The 18,902-nt window shown below is 40.8% G+C and overlaps 1 protein-coding gene across 1 annotated transcript; it reads right to left on the bottom strand.

Moving 5' to 3' along the window:
• Positions 1–1,755: 1,755 nt before the first annotated feature.
• Positions 1,756–7,087, bottom strand: prss35 (protease, serine 35). Its single transcript, XM_022753410.1, has 2 exons — positions 6,931–7,087; positions 1,756–3,232 (listed from the first exon to the last, which is right to left on the bottom strand). The coding sequence occupies exon 2, from the start codon at positions 3,211–3,213 to the stop codon at positions 1,939–1,941; it is 1,275 nt and encodes a 424-aa protein (XP_022609131.1). The 5' UTR covers positions 3,214–3,232; positions 6,931–7,087; the 3' UTR covers positions 1,756–1,938.
• Positions 7,088–18,902: the final 11,815 nt, after the last annotated feature.

The raw sequence follows: 18,902 nt of genomic DNA, 5'->3' as shown, positions 1-18,902 counted from the left end.
GCTTCAGATAAGGTTTGGATGTGATCACAAAGTTCTCTGTGCAGCCTATCTTTGAATCTGTCCTATACATTCTAACAAATAATAAAAAAATGTCTGTCATTTTCATTTTTACTTACTCGTAAAATGAATAACTGCATTTCAAAAGAAATTAGGATGACTTTGAATAACATCATTACATAGTAATGTTATTTAACATCAGGCCACATTAAGATTTAACATTTTCTATTTCACAAATTTTAATTACATTTAACATTTAGATGTAATATTCATTCATCCTTAACATTATATTAAATATGTTTTTACAAGAAAAGTATGACAAAATTCACAAATGCACTAAACCTGGTAAAAAAAAAAAAGTGACTAAAAAATTCACGCCACTTTTTAATGTTGTTTGGAGCTAAATGTGGCGAAATGTTGCCACTTTACATCAATGCCCTATACTTAGAGGTGTAATTTCAGGTGACACATTAGCTATCATTGAGTTAGTAAGTTAAACAGTTTAAGTAGTAGTACATAGTACAGTCCCCACTATTGGCAATGGTCTCATAACAATTGTTACCCACAAATCAGTTTATGGTAGTAATCAGTTTTTGTAACCAGGAAAATCACATACACACACACAAGAAGTAATCTTGGTTTAATGGTTGGTAGTCTTCAATCTGCATCATTAATTTCAGATTAATTTCAGGTATTTGGTATTCAAAAGGATAGTCGTAAGAATTTTTGGAACATAAGCTACATGAAAAGTCAAAAATATCACATTCCCGATTTAAATTTGTTAACAATATTACTTTTGTAATCATATTTAACCCTTAGAATTACAGATATCTAAACAGCTCAAGTAAATTATTAAATGGTTCAGTCCCATCTTAACACAAACCAAATATGTCGCCTCACATTAAATACATAGTTACAGTACTAGGCTATCAAAATATATTCTGAGAAGCCACCCCTACCCCCGCCCAACCCCATCAAAAAAAATGTTTACAATTCCATAAATTAGCACCACGTCTTCTGGATAAGCACCGATATAATTATGTGCACAACAATGAAGCCACATTTCACTGTGTTGCAAGAACAGAGAAAAGATGGTGAGACGCACAAATCAGAAAAATCTTCTATCCAGGATCCATAAGGATCCTTTCTCTATTTTGACAGAAAAATAGTCTTATTTAAAAAGATAGTTGTAAAAAACAAACTCAAACTTCTAGATATACACAATGCAAAACACCAGCTCATTACATTAAAGTGTTTAAAAAAACAGTAATCTCAATATCTCTATATAGTTCATTTGTAAAACAAAAAATTTTTTCCTGGGTCTTTTGTCAAAGCCAATACACGTGATCTTCTTTAAAGTGGTGGAAAACACTTGACAATTCAAGTCTCTCCATATAAAGCCTAGTTGGAATATATGACGAATGTATTGGGGCATTGCTCACAAACATTTGAATATACATGCTTTCCAATATTGTATCCAAAAAGCTCAAATCTTTTTTTTTTTTTTTAAAGAGTCAAAATAGAAAGCAAAACTGCAGATCTGACTGATCTGTAAATACGTAAAATACATATTTTTTTCTCAGTTGTTTTTTTAACTAATAAATTAGAAAAAGCTGAAGAGCCACAGTTCTCTTGATGCATTGACAAGTTCCTGTTGTCAACATTGAGTCTGCATGGCTGTGTGTGTGTGTGTGTGTGTGTGTGTGTGTGTGTGTGTGTGTGTGTGTATGTGTGTGTGTGTGTGTGTGGGGGGGGGGTATAGATCAGTGGAAGAGTTGCTGGGACGCACAGGAGGTAACAGGAAGGCAGGAAGAGGAGAGGCAGTCGACGGGCCCCTGGTAATAGGAGGTTAGGGGGTGAGAATAGGTAAGGTGTCCCTTGTATAGAGGTTTTCTGAGGGATAGGAGTGGGGTGGTGGTTAAACGTGGATCCTGTGTTTTCTTAGGCTACCTTGCACTCACTTGAGTCCCCGTGGACCCAATAGCAGATCTGAGCGTATTTGAGGGGTGTTATCCTCACTGCCACATTGTAATCCTGTTGCATCCCATCCCCATTTACATCCACCCACTGGTGACCAGAGAAAACCCCAATGATCTTCCTCTTCCACTTCTTCTTGCCAGGCTCTTTGAGGCGGATGTAGACCCCAGAGCCACTGGACCCTGGTTTGGCATCGCAGAACTGATAAAGTAAATCATTGGATTCCTCAGACACAGAGCAGAACCGGTAGACCAGGTTTCCAGGCCGGTCATCATCAAAGCCAGAGAAGTGGATCCTCCCAGCAGGGAGTTTCTTCACTGAGGGGATAACACCCAGATCCATGTGCTTGACTTTTGGGGCTTTCTTCAACTCCAGAACAGCATAGTCATAATCTGCAGCCAGTCCGTCAGACACACCTTTGAACCAACCCTTAGGAATCTGGGTCTTTTTGACCCTGGTCCACCTGAATGAAGGTTTCTCTGATTCCGCACTTCGCCGATTCCGGCTCTTCCTACCTTTCCCTTTCCCTTTACGGTCCCCTTTCCCATCATTCTCTTCCTTTTCCTCATCTTCCTCTTTACCTTTGTCTCCTTTTCTCCTTTTGCCCTTTCCTCGCCCTCCTCTCCCTTTGCCTCCTTTCCCTCGTCTGGACTTCTCCTTCAGTATGCCAACACGTAGCTTCTGTGCTCCATCTAGATAATCCTTGCCATCATGGATGCAGTGGGCAGCCGTCAGCACATGTTTAGGTGACACCAGAACCCCAGAACATCCTGTGGAGATCTTTACAGTAGTGGAGAAGGGATATTTGGTAGAGAACTGCTTATCAGCGATAGTGAAGCGGGTGTCTGTGCCGTACACTTCCCGTTTGTGGCGGGGGCTAGATGAGGCATTACTGGTCCAGACTGTCACCTCATTGAGACCTTGCACAGAAACTGAGGTATACGTGCGTGTACCATTCTCATAGACCGTCTCGTAGGAAAGGAACTGCTCCAGGTCATCCAGAGAAGGTGTAGGGAGGCGACGCTGACACTCGATCCCACAGGTCCCACTCAGCTCTGGTTGTGGATGGGCTGAGAAGTTGGGGCTGCTGAGATGCACAGTACGTCTTTTCCTTACCAGAGGCACCTTCCACTGTGGCCAGGTATACTCATCATCGATTGCGTTCTCCTCAGCAGTTACAGCCACCACCACAGCCAGTACCAACACCGGGAGCAGGACACACAGCGGTATGGGGCCCATTGTTAAGTTGGGCCTGGCTCTGAAACATAAATAACAGACAGGGAGACTCAAAAAACTTTTCAAGAAGTCATGAAACAGGTTCAGTTCAGCACAAAGTACAGTTTGTTCGTTTTACCCACACTAAGAGGAAACAACTTTTTCACCATGTGTGGCTCTAGGGATAGCAGGATCAGTCAATTGGTCCACCACTTTGGCTAAACACGGGAATATCTTTACGATTAAACGACAATTAAAATGGATTGCCTAGAAATTCATGGTCCCAAGAGGATGAATGCTACTAACTTTGGTGATGCCTTAACCGTTAATCTAGTGCCACTATTAGGTTGACATTTGTGGTTTTTAGTGAAATGACTTTACAGACACAGTATGGATTGCCATAAAATTTGGCACAGATATTCATGGTACCCAGAGGATGAATGTTAACAACTTTGGTGCTCCCTAGACTTTCCATGTCGTGTTACTGGCAGTCAAGTTATTCAATGAAAGATCTCAACATCTTCTTTATGGATTGGCACAAAATTGTGTGGAGACATTCATGGTTATCTGGCATGGAATCCTAAAGACTTCTGTGAACATCTGAGTTCAGCGCCAGCGCCACCTTGAGGTTCACATTTGTGGGTTTGAGTGAAATGCTTGACTACTATTTGAAATTTGGTACATTGAGATATTGAAGTCTCCCTCTGGATGAATTGTTATGCCATGACTTAAGATCTTGTGCCGTCATCGGGTCAAAATTTGAATTTGACTACCACTCTGCAAAAACTAAAGGAATTCCTACTTTGTGTTTAGTGTAAATTAGCAAATGTTAACATTTTAATTTGCTAAATTAGATGGTGAACATGGTTAACATTATAGCAACATAATGCCAATACAGTAAGTACGAACAGTAGTGTATTGGCATTTTCACTGTGAGGAGCTCAAAGCACCATTGTGCCTAAATACAGATTCTCAGAGCTACTACCATGACAATAGACTCTTAATATTTTTTATTTCAGATAAGCAACAGCTGGAACTGAATATTACGGTTATGGTTGTTGCATTGTAGTTTCCCAGTAAGGACAGGTGGTTGCTTGTGTAAACTGTTTGCTTCAGTGCAGTCAGCAACAAAACTTATACAAGTACGAGGTTAATAGCTCAGGAACCTCCCATCATCCACAAAGCTATCACATCATGCTTGAAACTGGGCTTCAGTGGAAAAAGCAACTGTATATGGTTTGTCACTAACATCTGATTCGGTACTGCCTGACAGACATACTGTATGATCTTGCTTGGAACCAGAATGCTCAGCAAACAACTTTTAATCAGCTTTGAGGATGTCAAACATGAAGGAAAACCCTGATTTCCCTGAATTGGGGAGGTCTTATATTCACTATTGATGTCTTCTGATTAAGTAAAAACAATCACAGTTCCATTTATGGCCACATGGAGGCAGTGTAGCCCAGAATATTCGACATCCACTGGGCTTTGAGCCCCTATCACTTAGGTAGCTCAGCAGTCTGTGACAGCACAGCTCACATAGGACGGCCCCATTTTTTTTTAGAGTAAAATTCCTTAAAATACTCAAGTTTGCAGAAAGAGATTGGTGTCATCATTCATAAGGAAAATAGCACTTTGTTTAAAATATTATGAAACTTCTCTAGCGTTGATGCATTTGCTGTGTGGTTTAGGGGGAGATTTATGTCCTCTGAGCCTTTCTGGAGGCTGTGGGCAGTGAGAAGGACGAGATGAACCCTGATCCTCTGAATGGGCTGAGACAGTGGCTTGGAGGTTTGCCACAATGGTTAACCTTCTCTCTCAGTAATGACCATATCTGGTTTCCTTAGCCTCACTCCACTCCCTGTCCATGCATACAAATGACATCAAACCTAGAGACTATGCAGGCTGCAGACAGCCTGCTGGTTCATGCTTCTACTGTATGTGATGTTGCCAATAATCCTGATAACCCCTATAAAGTAAATTACAGTTTGGGTGCGTTTTAATAGATTCAGCAGACCATCACTTAACTAAGGAGCAGGAGAGCTTCAATACGTCAGCATGGCTGTGGTCACGCAGGCGATTTCAGACACAAGGAGAGAAAATCATTTGGATGCTGTCCATTGAGCAGCAATGTAGCAAGAGTGAAAATCCAACAGTTAATTTCTAACAGAAGTCCAGAGTGAAATAGCCATTCATTCTGGCTGTTTGGGTGGTGTAAATGGAGTGTGGCAGACAGGCTGACGTCTAAGGTCCTTCAGCTGGAGGACGGATCCTTGGGGGGGACAGCCTCAATTGGCCAGAGGGTCCATAGAGGCACATTCCCTTTCAATGAGATGTTAGTGCGGCATGAAAATGAGACATTGCCTGGTTTGGCAAAGCTCCCAGGAGACTCAGCTGAGAGGGAGCATTGCCTCATTGCATGTACGGTATCAACTAAGGACCATATCAGTGCTTTATCATCTCATTATGGTGATTCTACCCAAATTCCTCTTTTTAGTTGAGACTTCAAAGCATTCCCTTTTCATTCCAGGTTTGTTCATCAGTTAGTGCCCAGTCATCCATCTGAGTCTGACAGCAAAGCTTTTGGATGAAGTTTACCACGCAATGTCCAATAAAACATACTCAGTGACCAACAGCTTACCAGTCTGAAACAGACGGTAATAAAGTACAAGCCCACAAGAGCTGTAAAACAGTCTCAATAAATGAGAATACAAAAATGCCCCCGAGTCTCTGTTCAGCTTCACACTCCCACTACCAGACTCAGACATAACACAAATCCAGAAGAAAGCCTGCAATTATTCAGCATAGAGTGGAAACTGATATGCTGCCATGATGGCTCTTGGTCATAGAAGGCGTTCATTTCGACTAAACTATTTTCCACTGCAGTCAGCTGAACAAGAAGCTGTGCCCTCTCCATCCCTCAGTGGAAGGAGTCACAAGAAGCTGCAAGAGGCACCCAGGAGACAACGTGACCAAAGGATGGCGCTATGGCACAGTTGTCCACCCCCTCTCCAGTAAGCATGGGTCAGTGTCTATTGTCTAATTCAGCACCAAGATTATTATTAAAAGGGGTGTTTTCATTCATTTTCACCGATTTTCACAACTTTTAAGATAAACTTCACCTCTCAGGCACAGTTTCCAAAGTGTCCAAACAGCCCAAGACTCATCATTGAAACGCTATTAATGGCTTACATTATGAAAATTTGTCCAAAAAAAGAACATTCAAAACGTCTTAGTGAAAGTTTAAGCCATCTATTTTCACATAATAGATGAAAATAATAGAAATAATAAATATCACCATCATGCAAATAAATATCCCATTACTTTAGATAGCCAGTGAAATGTGAAAACAAACATCTGTAATTCCACATCTGCATCACCAGCTGTATGTGGAAGGAAGAGGATGAATGTATTTTTTCACTGTACAGCAACTTATGCAAATACATTATACCTTTATTGAATAACATCATCCAATAATAATAGTAATACTCAAAATACATAATACAAAATAATGTGCATAAATAAGACATATTGTGCACTGCCAAGACTATGGAGTCAAGTTAGATCTCCCGGGGAAAAAAAATCAACAATTTCATCCACAAAGAAAAAAGAAGCGACAATCAAAACTGAAAGAAAACATAAAAATATTGAATAAACAATTAAAAAGAAAGAAAGAAAGAATAGATTTGTCCGTGCATCAAGAGATCGCAATAACTGTGCAAAATGACAAAGGCGTCCTACCTGCTTGCATCCGATTGATGGATTTGCCAAATCCGCAATGTATTGTTTGTTTCCCTTAGATATATACAAATATGATCCCAGCAGAAAACAAACGGGTGTTAGTGCATCCCAGACGTCCTGGTATCAGCGGGGCGACGGATCCCTTCTCCTCATTACTTCAAAGAGGCTGAGAGAAAGTCGCAGCCGGGACGCTCTGCTCAGGCTGCACTTGATGCTGAGGAGGAGGGAGGGAGGGAGGAAGGGAGGGATGGGGGAGGAAAAGAAAAAACTGAAAAAGACTTCTTTTTTTTTCACTTGTGACAAAAGCTGTTCACATATGGGTGGGACCAGACCGAGCGCTCTAAGTAAAGGCTGAATTGGGTGAAGTCAGTGGTCTGTTCAGCAGCAGCCCAGTCGGGAGGTGTGCGGTGTGGCTGCGGCCGCAGGCAGAGAGAGAAAGAGAGAGAGAGAGAGGGGAGAGAGAGAGAGAGAGAGAGATGAAGCGCTCCTCACTCAATGAGCCTCTGAGCGGACTGTGAAGGAATTAGTTCCACTGGTCCCAACAATAGTTTCTGAGGCGTTTCCAGTCTGAGCAATTAGAGCCTCCAAATCTGCGGCACCTTTATTCTCCACAGCCTGTCCAGTGAAGTGTAAAGTACTTTCGAGTAAAGTCACCAGAATTCAGTCTTTGGTTTGCATGTGGATTTTGATGCTTAATATTCACAAAATCTTTGATATTCTTTTTACCCATGCACAATAAACACACTACAGCTGGGTAGGACCTCCCCCCTACAACAACCCCCTTCAGAGGGTGAAGAGCAGTCTGATCATTTTTAACGTGTCTCATACTAAAGAAAAAAGTACCACTGTCGATCTATAAAAATACTTTGGTTGCATTTCAAATTTTACTTAAGTAAAAGTTATTATATTACTAGTAAATATAAACTACAGACTTAAAAGTAAAAGTACTCCGAGAGTCTTGTATAATATTTTTCTGAGGTATTATTACTGATTCATCTATGTAAGCAACATTTAATGTTATAGTTGGTTGAGGTGGAGTTAATGTATTTCATAAAGTGTTGGGTAGTTTAATCTATAATAATGCATCATGTTTTAAAAAAGTGATCATATGTAAAATATGACAGCAAAATAATAACTAAATTGTTAAATGCATATAAGTACAATGTTTCCCTGTGAACTGTATTGGAATAGAAATGGAAACACTTAAGTGAAGGTCAGTACATTACTTGAGTAAATGGAGTTTCCAACACTGCTTTGGAGGAGCTGCTTGCAGCTCACAGATAAACACAACCTGTGATGAAGGATTTCATCACTGCTTCATTTTCACAAGGCAAAAACTCAGGAACCACATACTGACTGACCACAACATCAATGTTTATTGGTTAAATATCTGATATTCAGTCAAAAGAGTTCATATGTGTCATGTCGTAAGGTGTTTGGATGTTCATCAGAACTGAAAAATGTATGCATGTTTATTGAACTTTGTCTTCACTTTTAGCTTTACAGTATGGATGGATGGATGCTTACGGACAACCTCAGTCCTCCGGTTGGAGGACAGCGTCTGTGAGTACTTGACTACCCTGCTGCCTCCACAGAGTTACAAGCCATCAGAGACTATGAGACCAGCGGAAATCAGTTTTGTGTTTAGTCTTCTCATTATGCGAGGTCAGGACCAAACAGAAGAAACCAGGGCCTCTGGCTAACAGAGGATGAATGCCATGGTGACTGGTTGAAGTCTCAATGAGCCAAGAAAAGACACGGAAAATATGTCTGCAATGAGGGAGAGAGAGAGAGAGTGAAGGAGAGAGGGGGAGAGAGGGAGTGTGATGATACACATCTGGCTCAAGAGGGAATGAGGAGAACAGGATGTCATTTGGAATAGAAACCGAGTTTTGTGTAATCACTTCTGTCATTCACTGTGATGTGCAGCAGGCTTCACACCACGTCTACTGATTGTAGCAAACTGGTGATAAAATTACACCTGTTCCCGAGACCGTGTGTGCATCTTTGTGTGTTTTTGTGAGAGAGAGGGTGAGAAGACTTGGGTGGCCTGTACACCTGACCAGTATCTTAAAAATCCTGCTGGAAGCTCATCCATGTGGGTGGTGCTCACACACGTACATCCAACTATAAAGCCTGATATTTTCTGAGCAGGATGGGTTAGCATGAGAGCTACATTTTCTCTCCCTCCTGCTCTCTCTGGGTGTGGTCCTGATTCTTCACTCGGGCTCAGCTTGTTAATGAAACATACCTCCATTTTTGGTCAGTGAAAACATACTACAGGGACTGTAAACAAACATAAAGGAGTCCCTGGCAGATCAGTGGCTGTAGTGCACAATGCTAAGACTTTTGCATGGTCATGCAGCATATTAAATTATACAGAAGGCCACACAGTCTGTGGAAAAACATTGTGTATGTGACATCACCCACGACCTTTTGAAGGCAGTTTTTGAAGCTTACCTTGGGTTACCACTCACCACCATCTTTCTCAAATTACTGAAGCCACGATATCTAAATTATTTAGGCAATAAGTGTGGGTGGAGCAGAGGCGGGATGAGCACACTCCTTTAAAGTCCCCCTCCAGTCAAAATGTGTTTTTCTTATTGCTACCTCACTGTTATGTTTGAGCTTCACTATATGAGCAGAGTTTGTTTTCACATTCATCTGCTGAAGGGGGGAGGTTTCTCTTTGCTCACCTTAAATCTCACTTTACATGTACTTCGTCACAGCTGGTCTGGAAGCAGGTCAACGTGCAACTTTACGAGAGTGGGATGTGGAAACTTGAGACCTTCAGTGTTTGTACATTGGGAATGGGCTTTTCAGTGAAGTAGGAATTATCTTGTATTCATCAGTGTCACTTTTGAAATGAAAAGTACTTGCATAAGAAGAAAAAGCAGATGCAATTTCAATAATTTTATTTGAAAAAACATAGCAGACATAAATTATTATTCAAAGCACGGTATTTTTATGTCTTATAAACATGTCAGGAGAGGCAAATTAAGCTAACACATCCCAGAACATAACTTGTGACCCTGATCTATTTTTATTTTTAACATTTAGTGGCCATTAGAGGAACTGCAGCTTCAAACTCAAAACATTGTGGTTGTCACTAGGACTTTGTCTGACAGTAAGAAAGTTGGAAATTTCAGCAGTTCTGCATGTTAAATTACATGCAACTGATAACAATTTGATAGCAGATAGTTTTACTAAATAAGAAATACGGTATTACCACAGTAACATTAAAGGAGCTATTTGTAAGTTTTGCTACCACTGCACAGCCAATATTAGCATTAATTTCTGTTTACTTACCAGTCTAGAAGAAATGTTGCGAGTTCAGCATCAAACTTTTTCCTTCACTCACAAAGAGCTGTCTCTAGTGGTGGAAAGCAACCCTCTTGTTTTCTATTTCTATCACTTCTTTTCTTCTACAGAAGTTAGCATGCTAACCAGCTAGCCCTGGCACAGTCAGACCGCCTCGTCACTGTCACGCCCATGCTGCTCTGAAGAAGTAGTACTGCTCAGAGGACGTATTATAACCTTGTGTCTTGTAATTGCAACAATGACTGAAGCTCTGGTAAGTAAACAGCAGTTAATGCTAATGGTGGCTATGTAGCAATAGCAACGCTTACAAATAGCTAATATAAATAAAAAGTTTAATCCAGTTTGACCAATTTATTTTTTTTCTCATTAGGATTTCCTGCACAAAATCAGAACTGTCTGATCTGTAGGACATCTCAGAGGCTCATGTGCACTACAGAACACTAACATCCCATAAAAATAAGTGTTAGTTTGGTTAAATGACGATTAAAAAGATCATAGATAGATTAAATATTGTATGCTGACTTGTGAAAGCAAGTGATCTACTGTAGACAGATGGATAATTTTATTGTTCATGCTCTTATGACCCATTGAGTCAGCTGACAAGAGGCAGGCTATCCAAAAAATGTGGTTTATTGTTATTGTGTTCTTGGCAACTTTTTGCTCCCCTCCTCTCAGAGGCCACTCAACATCCCAGCACAATAACAAACTGTGGCATCTATTATCACAACCATAACACATGCAGACAAAGAAACACAACCAATGGTCCTGTTTTCAGTTATGTTCAAGGTCAAAGGTCACAGAAGAGGAGTGAGACAACAGAGAGAGAGAGAGAGAGAGAGAGAGCTGCCCATGTTCCCAGCTGTGTGGCTTCTAAATAGAAAAGCGGTGAATGATATTTATGGTCAGGGGCTGTGTGGTGTGGATAGAGGGGCTTTTGTGCCAGGTGTCACACCCTCACAGGAAGTGCTCCCTTTGAGCTCTGCTGTGGTAGATGGATGCTTATTGGTGGGGAAGCTAAGTTTCAGGAATTTCATTAGTTGTGTGTGGGTGTACTGGATGACACTTTCCCTGCCTTCACAGCAGTGAACCAGCAAATGAATGCGACTTTTAAAGAAGTACATCAAGTTTTTTGGGGACAGGCTTTCCGGTTAACTTTCATTCTTGAACAGGCATAATTATTGATGTGTTCGAACGCTAAGTGACTTATAGTCTGGAAGCCACTGAGTAACCATAAGCTGCCTGAGTTGAGTTATGACACGTTTAAGAGAGCACAATGCTTTTCTCCCATTGAAACTCTATATCAGAGGAACTTTCTGCCCTTTTCTCTGTATATAGCAGTATACATTAAAGGCTGCCGAGTCCTCTGCACAGACCACACTAATAAACCCGCTCAGAGCGCTGCACTGACCCACAGTTCACTTCCATGGGCTTTATTTTGGCAACTGAATGGTCTTTTAGCTCTGCTCCACGCAAAACAGACCACCATTGATATGATAGGACTCTCTGCCTCACTACCTCTCTCTCTCTCTTTCTCTGACACACACACACACAAACATTAATACAGTATATATAGTAAATATATAGAAAAACAGTAATGGGACAGTTAGTTAAAGGTCTGGGTCTTAGATCCACATAGAGTTTATAACCTTTTTAATAGTAAATATTTGGGTATATGGTTAAGCATGCCAGCTTTCAGAGAGGAGACTGTAAGTGATGAAAGGCTGACTTTGAATCTCATGTGCAAATGAACAGGCAACCACAGTCCTGCTGCAAAGACAGACCTGTGAAGGCAGGTCACAGCACTGTCATCAGTTTAAAACCTTCTACTTTCAGGATAGACAAGTTCTCAGGAATAAAAAAAAGAAAATCTTTTTTGTTGATGCACAAGAAATTGAAATAACGCTGGACTGCTCCCTTCAGGATGGGAGTGAGGTGCTGCCCCAAGTGACGGAGTTGTATGTCTGGGGGGGGGGGCTTGTTAACCAGTGAGGGTTAGATGAAGTGTTGAATCGACAGGTGGGCTGTGGACAGTGGACAGGGCGTTGAGTCTGAAGAGGAAGGTCTCAAAATGCCAGCTCTCATCTCTGGTCATGAGCTTTGAAATGTGCCGAAAACATTGAAATTGCTGATACAGGCCAACATGCAGGGTGGCTGGGCTCTCAGAGATAGAGTAAGGAGCTCAAACATCCGGGAAACTATTGCTAGCATGGCTACAAATTACTACACCAAAACCATAATTGTCAAATACTGGAAATCAAACATCCAGGACAGCAACAAATCCAACAGTACTTAGTTGTACTGTATATCTGCACCAAATGTCCTAGAAACCCTTGTCCTAGATTTCTGAGATTTCTGCTTTAAAATAGATTACAACTGACTAACAAGTGCGAAAATAAAACCTCTCTGTGTCAGGTCAACCCTGTTAGCTTTGTACATTTTTGCAACAGCGAATGCATGACTGCAAATCTTTTAATGTAATGAGGATATGTTGTTTACTTACATATCTGGCAAGTCATAAATATTGTACGTAGCAGTAAATACAAAATAAATAAATGATCTTGCATTAAAATATCCAATGACCACAGGATATTTAAACGTTTTTACTGTTATGTTCATGGATCTCACAGCACTTTGTCAAGGTTAAGGAAGGATCGAGATCTGGTTTGATACAGAAGAAGTTCACAAGTGCTTTTGTTGCCTAAACCTAACCACTAGACAGGACTCTGGTCTCTGGCGCGACAGTTGTGTGCTTTGTATATCCACCATCCACCTGAACTAACACTTGGCAGCACTGCTACTGTCAATGTAGCGTTTCATTCATTCATGAAAATACATTGCCTCTGAAAATCAACATAATCTGGAAAAGAGTCGAGTTGTATATGAACATAATTTCTAGGAGACAGGGTCGGTTAGGTCATGTGCAGCACTTTGATATGCAGATTAGCACGCTGAACAGAGCCTGTCCTGTAAAACAGATCCGCATGCATACCTTTATCATCATCTATGACTGTCTCTGTGTGTGGCCGTATGTTTACACTGACTGCCCATAATCCCTTCCTGCAATAAAAAACATAAAAATATCATTCCACATCACTCGCCTGCATGCACCTGAAACATCTACTGTGCGTGTTGTTAATCTCCTCTTTACTGGAAAAAACAAACAAACTGCCCTACAGGTAAGAAACAGAGTGTCTGATGCTTTTTTTTTTTTTTTTCATGGCTGGGGATAGTAGGCTATTTGGACACTTGAGGTTTCCACCCATGATTGATGATGTAGTAATTTGTGCTCCAGTACAGTAATGGTTGGTTTAGCAGTCCAAAAGTGCATGAAGGAAATCGAATTTAGGAGTTGAGTTCCCTTTGAAAAGTAGAAATAAAAATAGCAGACGCCCTCAGTGCTCTTTGCCTGACCTCTCTGCCACATACAGAGATCTTCTTATGCTGCCACTGCACATACATGGCAGTGTTTTACCGTTGCCTTGAAGACTCACATTTTACAGCTCGTTAGAAATGTCTTTCCTGCTAGTCCATCCCGCTAGTGTCAAAACATTTAGCACAGCTGAGAAATCTGGGCTTGAAAAGAGGAAAACAAAACAAACGCAAAAACCAACCCTATCTCTTATCGTGACAATGATGTGTACACACCAGGCAGGGTGTATGTTTTAAACAAAAGTTTGCACAAGACGTTGGCTTACACGAAATCACTCTCTCCGCTTTTCAATAACTTTAACACCAAACATATATTTTGCAGATTACACAGTAGATGTACCATTAGTGAGGCTCTTTTGGCAACACAGAGGAAAGTGGAACCAACAATTCATCCGTGTTATTGAGCTGAGGGTAACAGATCTGCAGTGTGTTCGCACTGAGATGAAACTGTTTAGACACACTGAGACAAACACAAGGAAATGTGACATTTATCCCTGACAGTCCTCTTGTTTATAGTGTGGATTTGGACAGAGGAGGTGTTTTCATTTCACAGTGTGCTGCCAGGACTTGAGACATGTGAGAGCAGGGAGGAGACACAGAGAAAAGGTATTTGGTGAGCTCAGATGTTGCAGATATTAGTTAGAAGAATGGATCTCATCGAATAAGAAAAGCTGTGTATTAATTGAAAACCATATAACATGATATATTCACATGTGCAGTAGGTACATATGGGACATAGGGACATATAAATTCAGTTTTTTTACATTAAACTCTGCACATTCCAGATAGAAAAACATTCATTTCACATGTGCTTTTTTTGTTGAGGAACACACACACAGCAACATAGAAATGCAAACAAATCCTCACAAGCCTGCAAAGATTTCATACAATAAGCATGAAGCAGGGAAAGTAGAAACGAGTCTGTGTGCTTGCATGTTGAAAGATGTAGAGAGACTCACATATTGTGTGGGGTCAAAAAGGTTACATAAACACACTGTGCGACTAGGTTAACACACTAATCTCTGTCCTCTTTCCCTGGAGAAGAAAGGAGGTTTTGTTGAAGTGCAGTGATGACGTCTCTTTGCTCATTCTGCCAAATGCCATTTAGTAGTTTGACTGGAGAAGCTCCGCTGTCTCTCCGGCCGAATCGTCGCTGTCTGTTGTTCAATGCCTCGTTCAGTTCTGTTTGGCAAACCTTGACCTGTCAGCTTTTTTTTCATTCTGCAGTCAAACTGAGTTCAGTGGCACACCTTGTTTTGTGGGTCCAGTCATTATTAAAAGAGCAAAAACACACCCACTCAGTCATGCTTGCAAGTAGAAACACACACACACACACACATACACGTACTCTGTGCCAGAGGAGACAGACGTATTGTGCCACAGTGTTATGAAAAAGCTAATTTAGTTGTCTTACTAATCAACTTGGTCAACATGTGTGATCATGAGGAGTTATTGTGTATTGTGAAGCTTCCACTGATGTTTGTTCAATTTACATATTTACAGTTAACCATGTAACATAATACCTCAGTTTTCCTTTCTCTTAATCAGGGTGTGCACATTTGATATGTTTACTGTCAGTTCAAAAGGAATAATCCTAATGCTTCTACAGCCAGGAAGGAGTGCAGAAAGGTGAAGGTGTCCAGACAGAGTGCAGCAAGATACAGCAGAGAGACGGGCAGAACAAAAGTGTAAAGGTCAGCACACACCACTGCTGTAACCTCAGCACATAGTATGTAACTTTTGATTATTCAAATAATGGCATGCAGTAACTAAATCGTAGAGAAAATTACTGAATATTAGTGATATGGTGTAAACTGATGTCCGATCTCTTCAATTGTCAAATTCTGTTGGAATTTTTCTTCATCTTTCTTTTCTTCTTTTTCTGATTTGCTGAAATGAGCAAAATATGAAAAACAAATGAAGGTAAAGATAAAATAATGATAGGAATTCCAAGAATCAGATTGCAAGAACTGAAAACTCTTGAGTTATCAGTTGCCATAAAAAAGAAAAACACTAGTCTGAGGGCAGTACTATCACCACACTTCACACATTCATGCAGTATCGCCTTTTAAAGTAAAGGCTCAGCAGGAGCTTCCTCAGGATATGTTCAGGGCTTCCTTAACCCAACCCAGCCTATTATGATCAAGCTCTTTCTTGCAGTACACACATGTCAACTCAGCTTTCTCTAATAATGCAAGACAGTAAAGCTGCAGTTTAAAGCTCTCTCTTTTTCCACCTCTCCCCAAATATCCATGGCCTCAAACAGAGGGTCATTATGTCAGAGTGATCAGTGAAAGGGCCCATTGATTTGGGGGGCTGGGGGAAGGTCATGTATGGACTCATAGGAGAGAGAGAGAGAGAGAGAGAGAGAAAGCAAAGGGTCAAGGGAAGTCATGTATGTATGTACAGCAGCAGACTTGGAAGTGCAGCGCTCCTAAGGAATCCCTCCAAAACATCCACCCATTTCCTTCGCCGAAGGTGCTCAGCAGACCCAGTCCCTCTGAGCTCCTTTGTGTGTGTTCTGTTCTGTTCTGGGTCCAAACAACAACAGTTATGGCTTCATAAAAGTACCTAAAGGGAGGAAATGTGGTTCTAATTCTTATCTTCATCCTCTGCCAGTGATCCGTCTTGGATGCTGCCAGTTCTTCTTAAGAGTGGAATGGATTTTGAAAACCTTGGGGAATTGTGGAATGGTTAACCATGAGGTTGTGAGGGCGCTGCAGAAACAAACCACACAGAGCTCATTGTAGGTTAGAGTTTATTTGTCCAAGGTATAGTGATAATTAAAGAAGCTGAAAGGTCAAAAGCCCTGGAGGTCGTGACAGGTGAGCACACACCTTCATACACTTGAGACGGACTGTTTCACCTTGAGCTCTCGTGTTGCTTTGTATTTTGACCTTTGTGCCTTTTCACCTACTGCCTCTATTCCAAATCTTCAAAATCCACTATTCTCATAGACTCACATCTGTCAACACCTGGAGCTGTTCCTTCAATCACTGAGGCAAATGTCAAAATTCTATTTATCACCACAATCACCCACAAGCTTTATGATGAAGGGCTCATCCTGATAAAAGTAAAGGATAAGTGCCAGGTTGAAGAAGAAAAGAAGTGGTTTGAATGATGTGTTGTCCCACCACGTTGGAGGTCAAAACTGTTCACGATTCAAATAGTGATATTGTTTATATATGGGGAAGACAGCTCCTATTCTCTCTCATTGGGAGCCATTTGTGGTGTTAAACTTGGTTTCTGACACTAAGAGTGCCACAAATAGTTGTGTAGCAAGTGAAAAAAAGAGAGCTTAGAGAGAGAAGTTACTTTCTCACCCCTGCACAGACGGCCAATCGTGGTGTGAAGTGAGTGTGAATGTTGGATCGTCAGTTTCGGAAAGTTTTGAAAGGCTCGGGAACAGCAGAAATAACCACAAAAGCAAAACCTACGATAAAACTATACAGTACAGGAGTTTGGTTACAATATTCTCCGCTTTCACTTCAGTGATCGGCCTTTCTCTTTTGCTAACATTTTTTTTTCCATTTTTACCACTCTAACACACCACTAACCCACTCAGAACTGTTGGAGAGTGTTAGGACGCTATTTCTGCATTAGTCAGCAGCTGCTTGGGTAGCAGCTAACATTCCCATATACATATTATTCTACATATAATTGAGCAAAAAGACTTGTGGCTGATGAAATAGCCCTTTACCTTCTGTAACAAAAATGATATGTAATCATTCATATGCACATTAGTTGGCATTTCTTTCACTCTCATTATTCATTTTTATCTGATTCTTCATTTGAGATTTTGTTCAATGATTATGAAACAAATCTAAACCCATACTTGGATGACCACGTCTATTTTTTTATCAGGCAGGGATGCTGAAATCATGTCCAGTAGCTCTAATCTCTAAAATAAAGACAATTCTGGCCTTTAATTCTATACTGGATACCAGCCAGTCATGTCCACTGTGCTTATGTTAGAGATTCACCTCTGACAACAACACAAAACAGACAATTAAATTTAAAATAGGCTACTTTATTTATAAGGAACATTTCAAGGCAGGTTACACACATACACACACAATCAACTCACCAACATGAATGAAAAAAATCTAAAAAAAAAAAAAAAGACAAAAGAAATAAAACAAAATATGATGAAAAATGTTAAAAGACAAGGGTTAATAACAAAGGCAGATTATGTCAAAAAAGTGCAAGTGCGTTATCAATCTATACCCAAAGTAAAGTGACCAACTCTTAAACTGCAGCTGTTCACAAAACCGCCTATTTGTTTTACATACAGGCAATCTAAAACAGATTGCTAATGTCATTAGCAATATATGATGAAGGTCATATGTGGGGTCATTGATAATTTGAGCGATCATTAGGGCTTGGTCAGTATTGACCTTCTTCCCATTGTGCAGGCCTCATCCTTCCAAAACCCATTATGCTGAAACCTTCATATGAACTCCGTGCGTTATAGTTTATACAGTAAGGTGCCAATGCAATCAGAAGGTATGATTTCCACACTCCATACAGTCTGCGGCTGTAATTACATCTAATGACCACGTTTGAGAATCCTTTACCATCAACTACAGTGCAGGAAGTATGGCCAGGTGTTGCTGTCAGTATGCAGCAGAATAAATGGAGGTGGGAGAGAAAACCATGTGTTTGTGGGTGATTTGATTCTCAGTAATTGTATTTATCTTTGTCTGCTGGCTCCTCCTCTTCCTGACCAGAAAAGCCCCGCAGGGATAAACAAGAGTCAAAACACAGACGAGAGAGAGAGAGAGAGAGAGAGAGAGAGAGAGAGGGAGAAAAAAAAGGCTGTGTATGATGCAGACTGCATGGATCGAGAGTTTACATTACGGCTGCTCCTCTACCTGTGTGTTTGTGTGTGTGTGTGTGTGTGTGTGTGTGTGTGTGTGTGTGAGTCAGGATTGTGCCTGTTATTAAGATGCAATAACAGGAGATTACATCTATAAAACAGCTGGTTCAACAGGGTCATGACAAGTTGAAGGACAGATGCAAATGAAATCAAAAAAGTGCATGTAGCCACTCCAGTAAGCAGATACATTACATAATCACCAGTCACTCGGTTAATATTACAGCAAGGTGTGGCTGGTGAGCCTTTTATTTTGTCATTACATCATCAGTAATTGTGAGCTTTCATGTTCTCTTTCATCATCTGCAGAGCCCGTGGTGTGACCCTTGACTGGCCCTGACCCTCA

Source organism: Seriola dumerili, unplaced genomic scaffold, assembly GCF_002260705.1.
Source record: "Seriola dumerili isolate Sdu_G_001 unplaced genomic scaffold, Sdu_1.0 BDQW01000191.1, whole genome shotgun sequence".
Lineage (NCBI taxonomy): Eukaryota > Metazoa > Chordata > Actinopteri > Carangiformes > Carangidae > Seriola > Seriola dumerili.
This window is presented reverse-complemented; position numbering and strand designations above follow the sequence as displayed.

Coding starts and splice junctions, on each gene's coding strand:
- prss35 (XM_022753410.1), bottom strand. CDS start 3,213: ATGGGCCCCATACCGCTGTGTGTCCTGCTCCCGGTGTTGGTACTGGCT.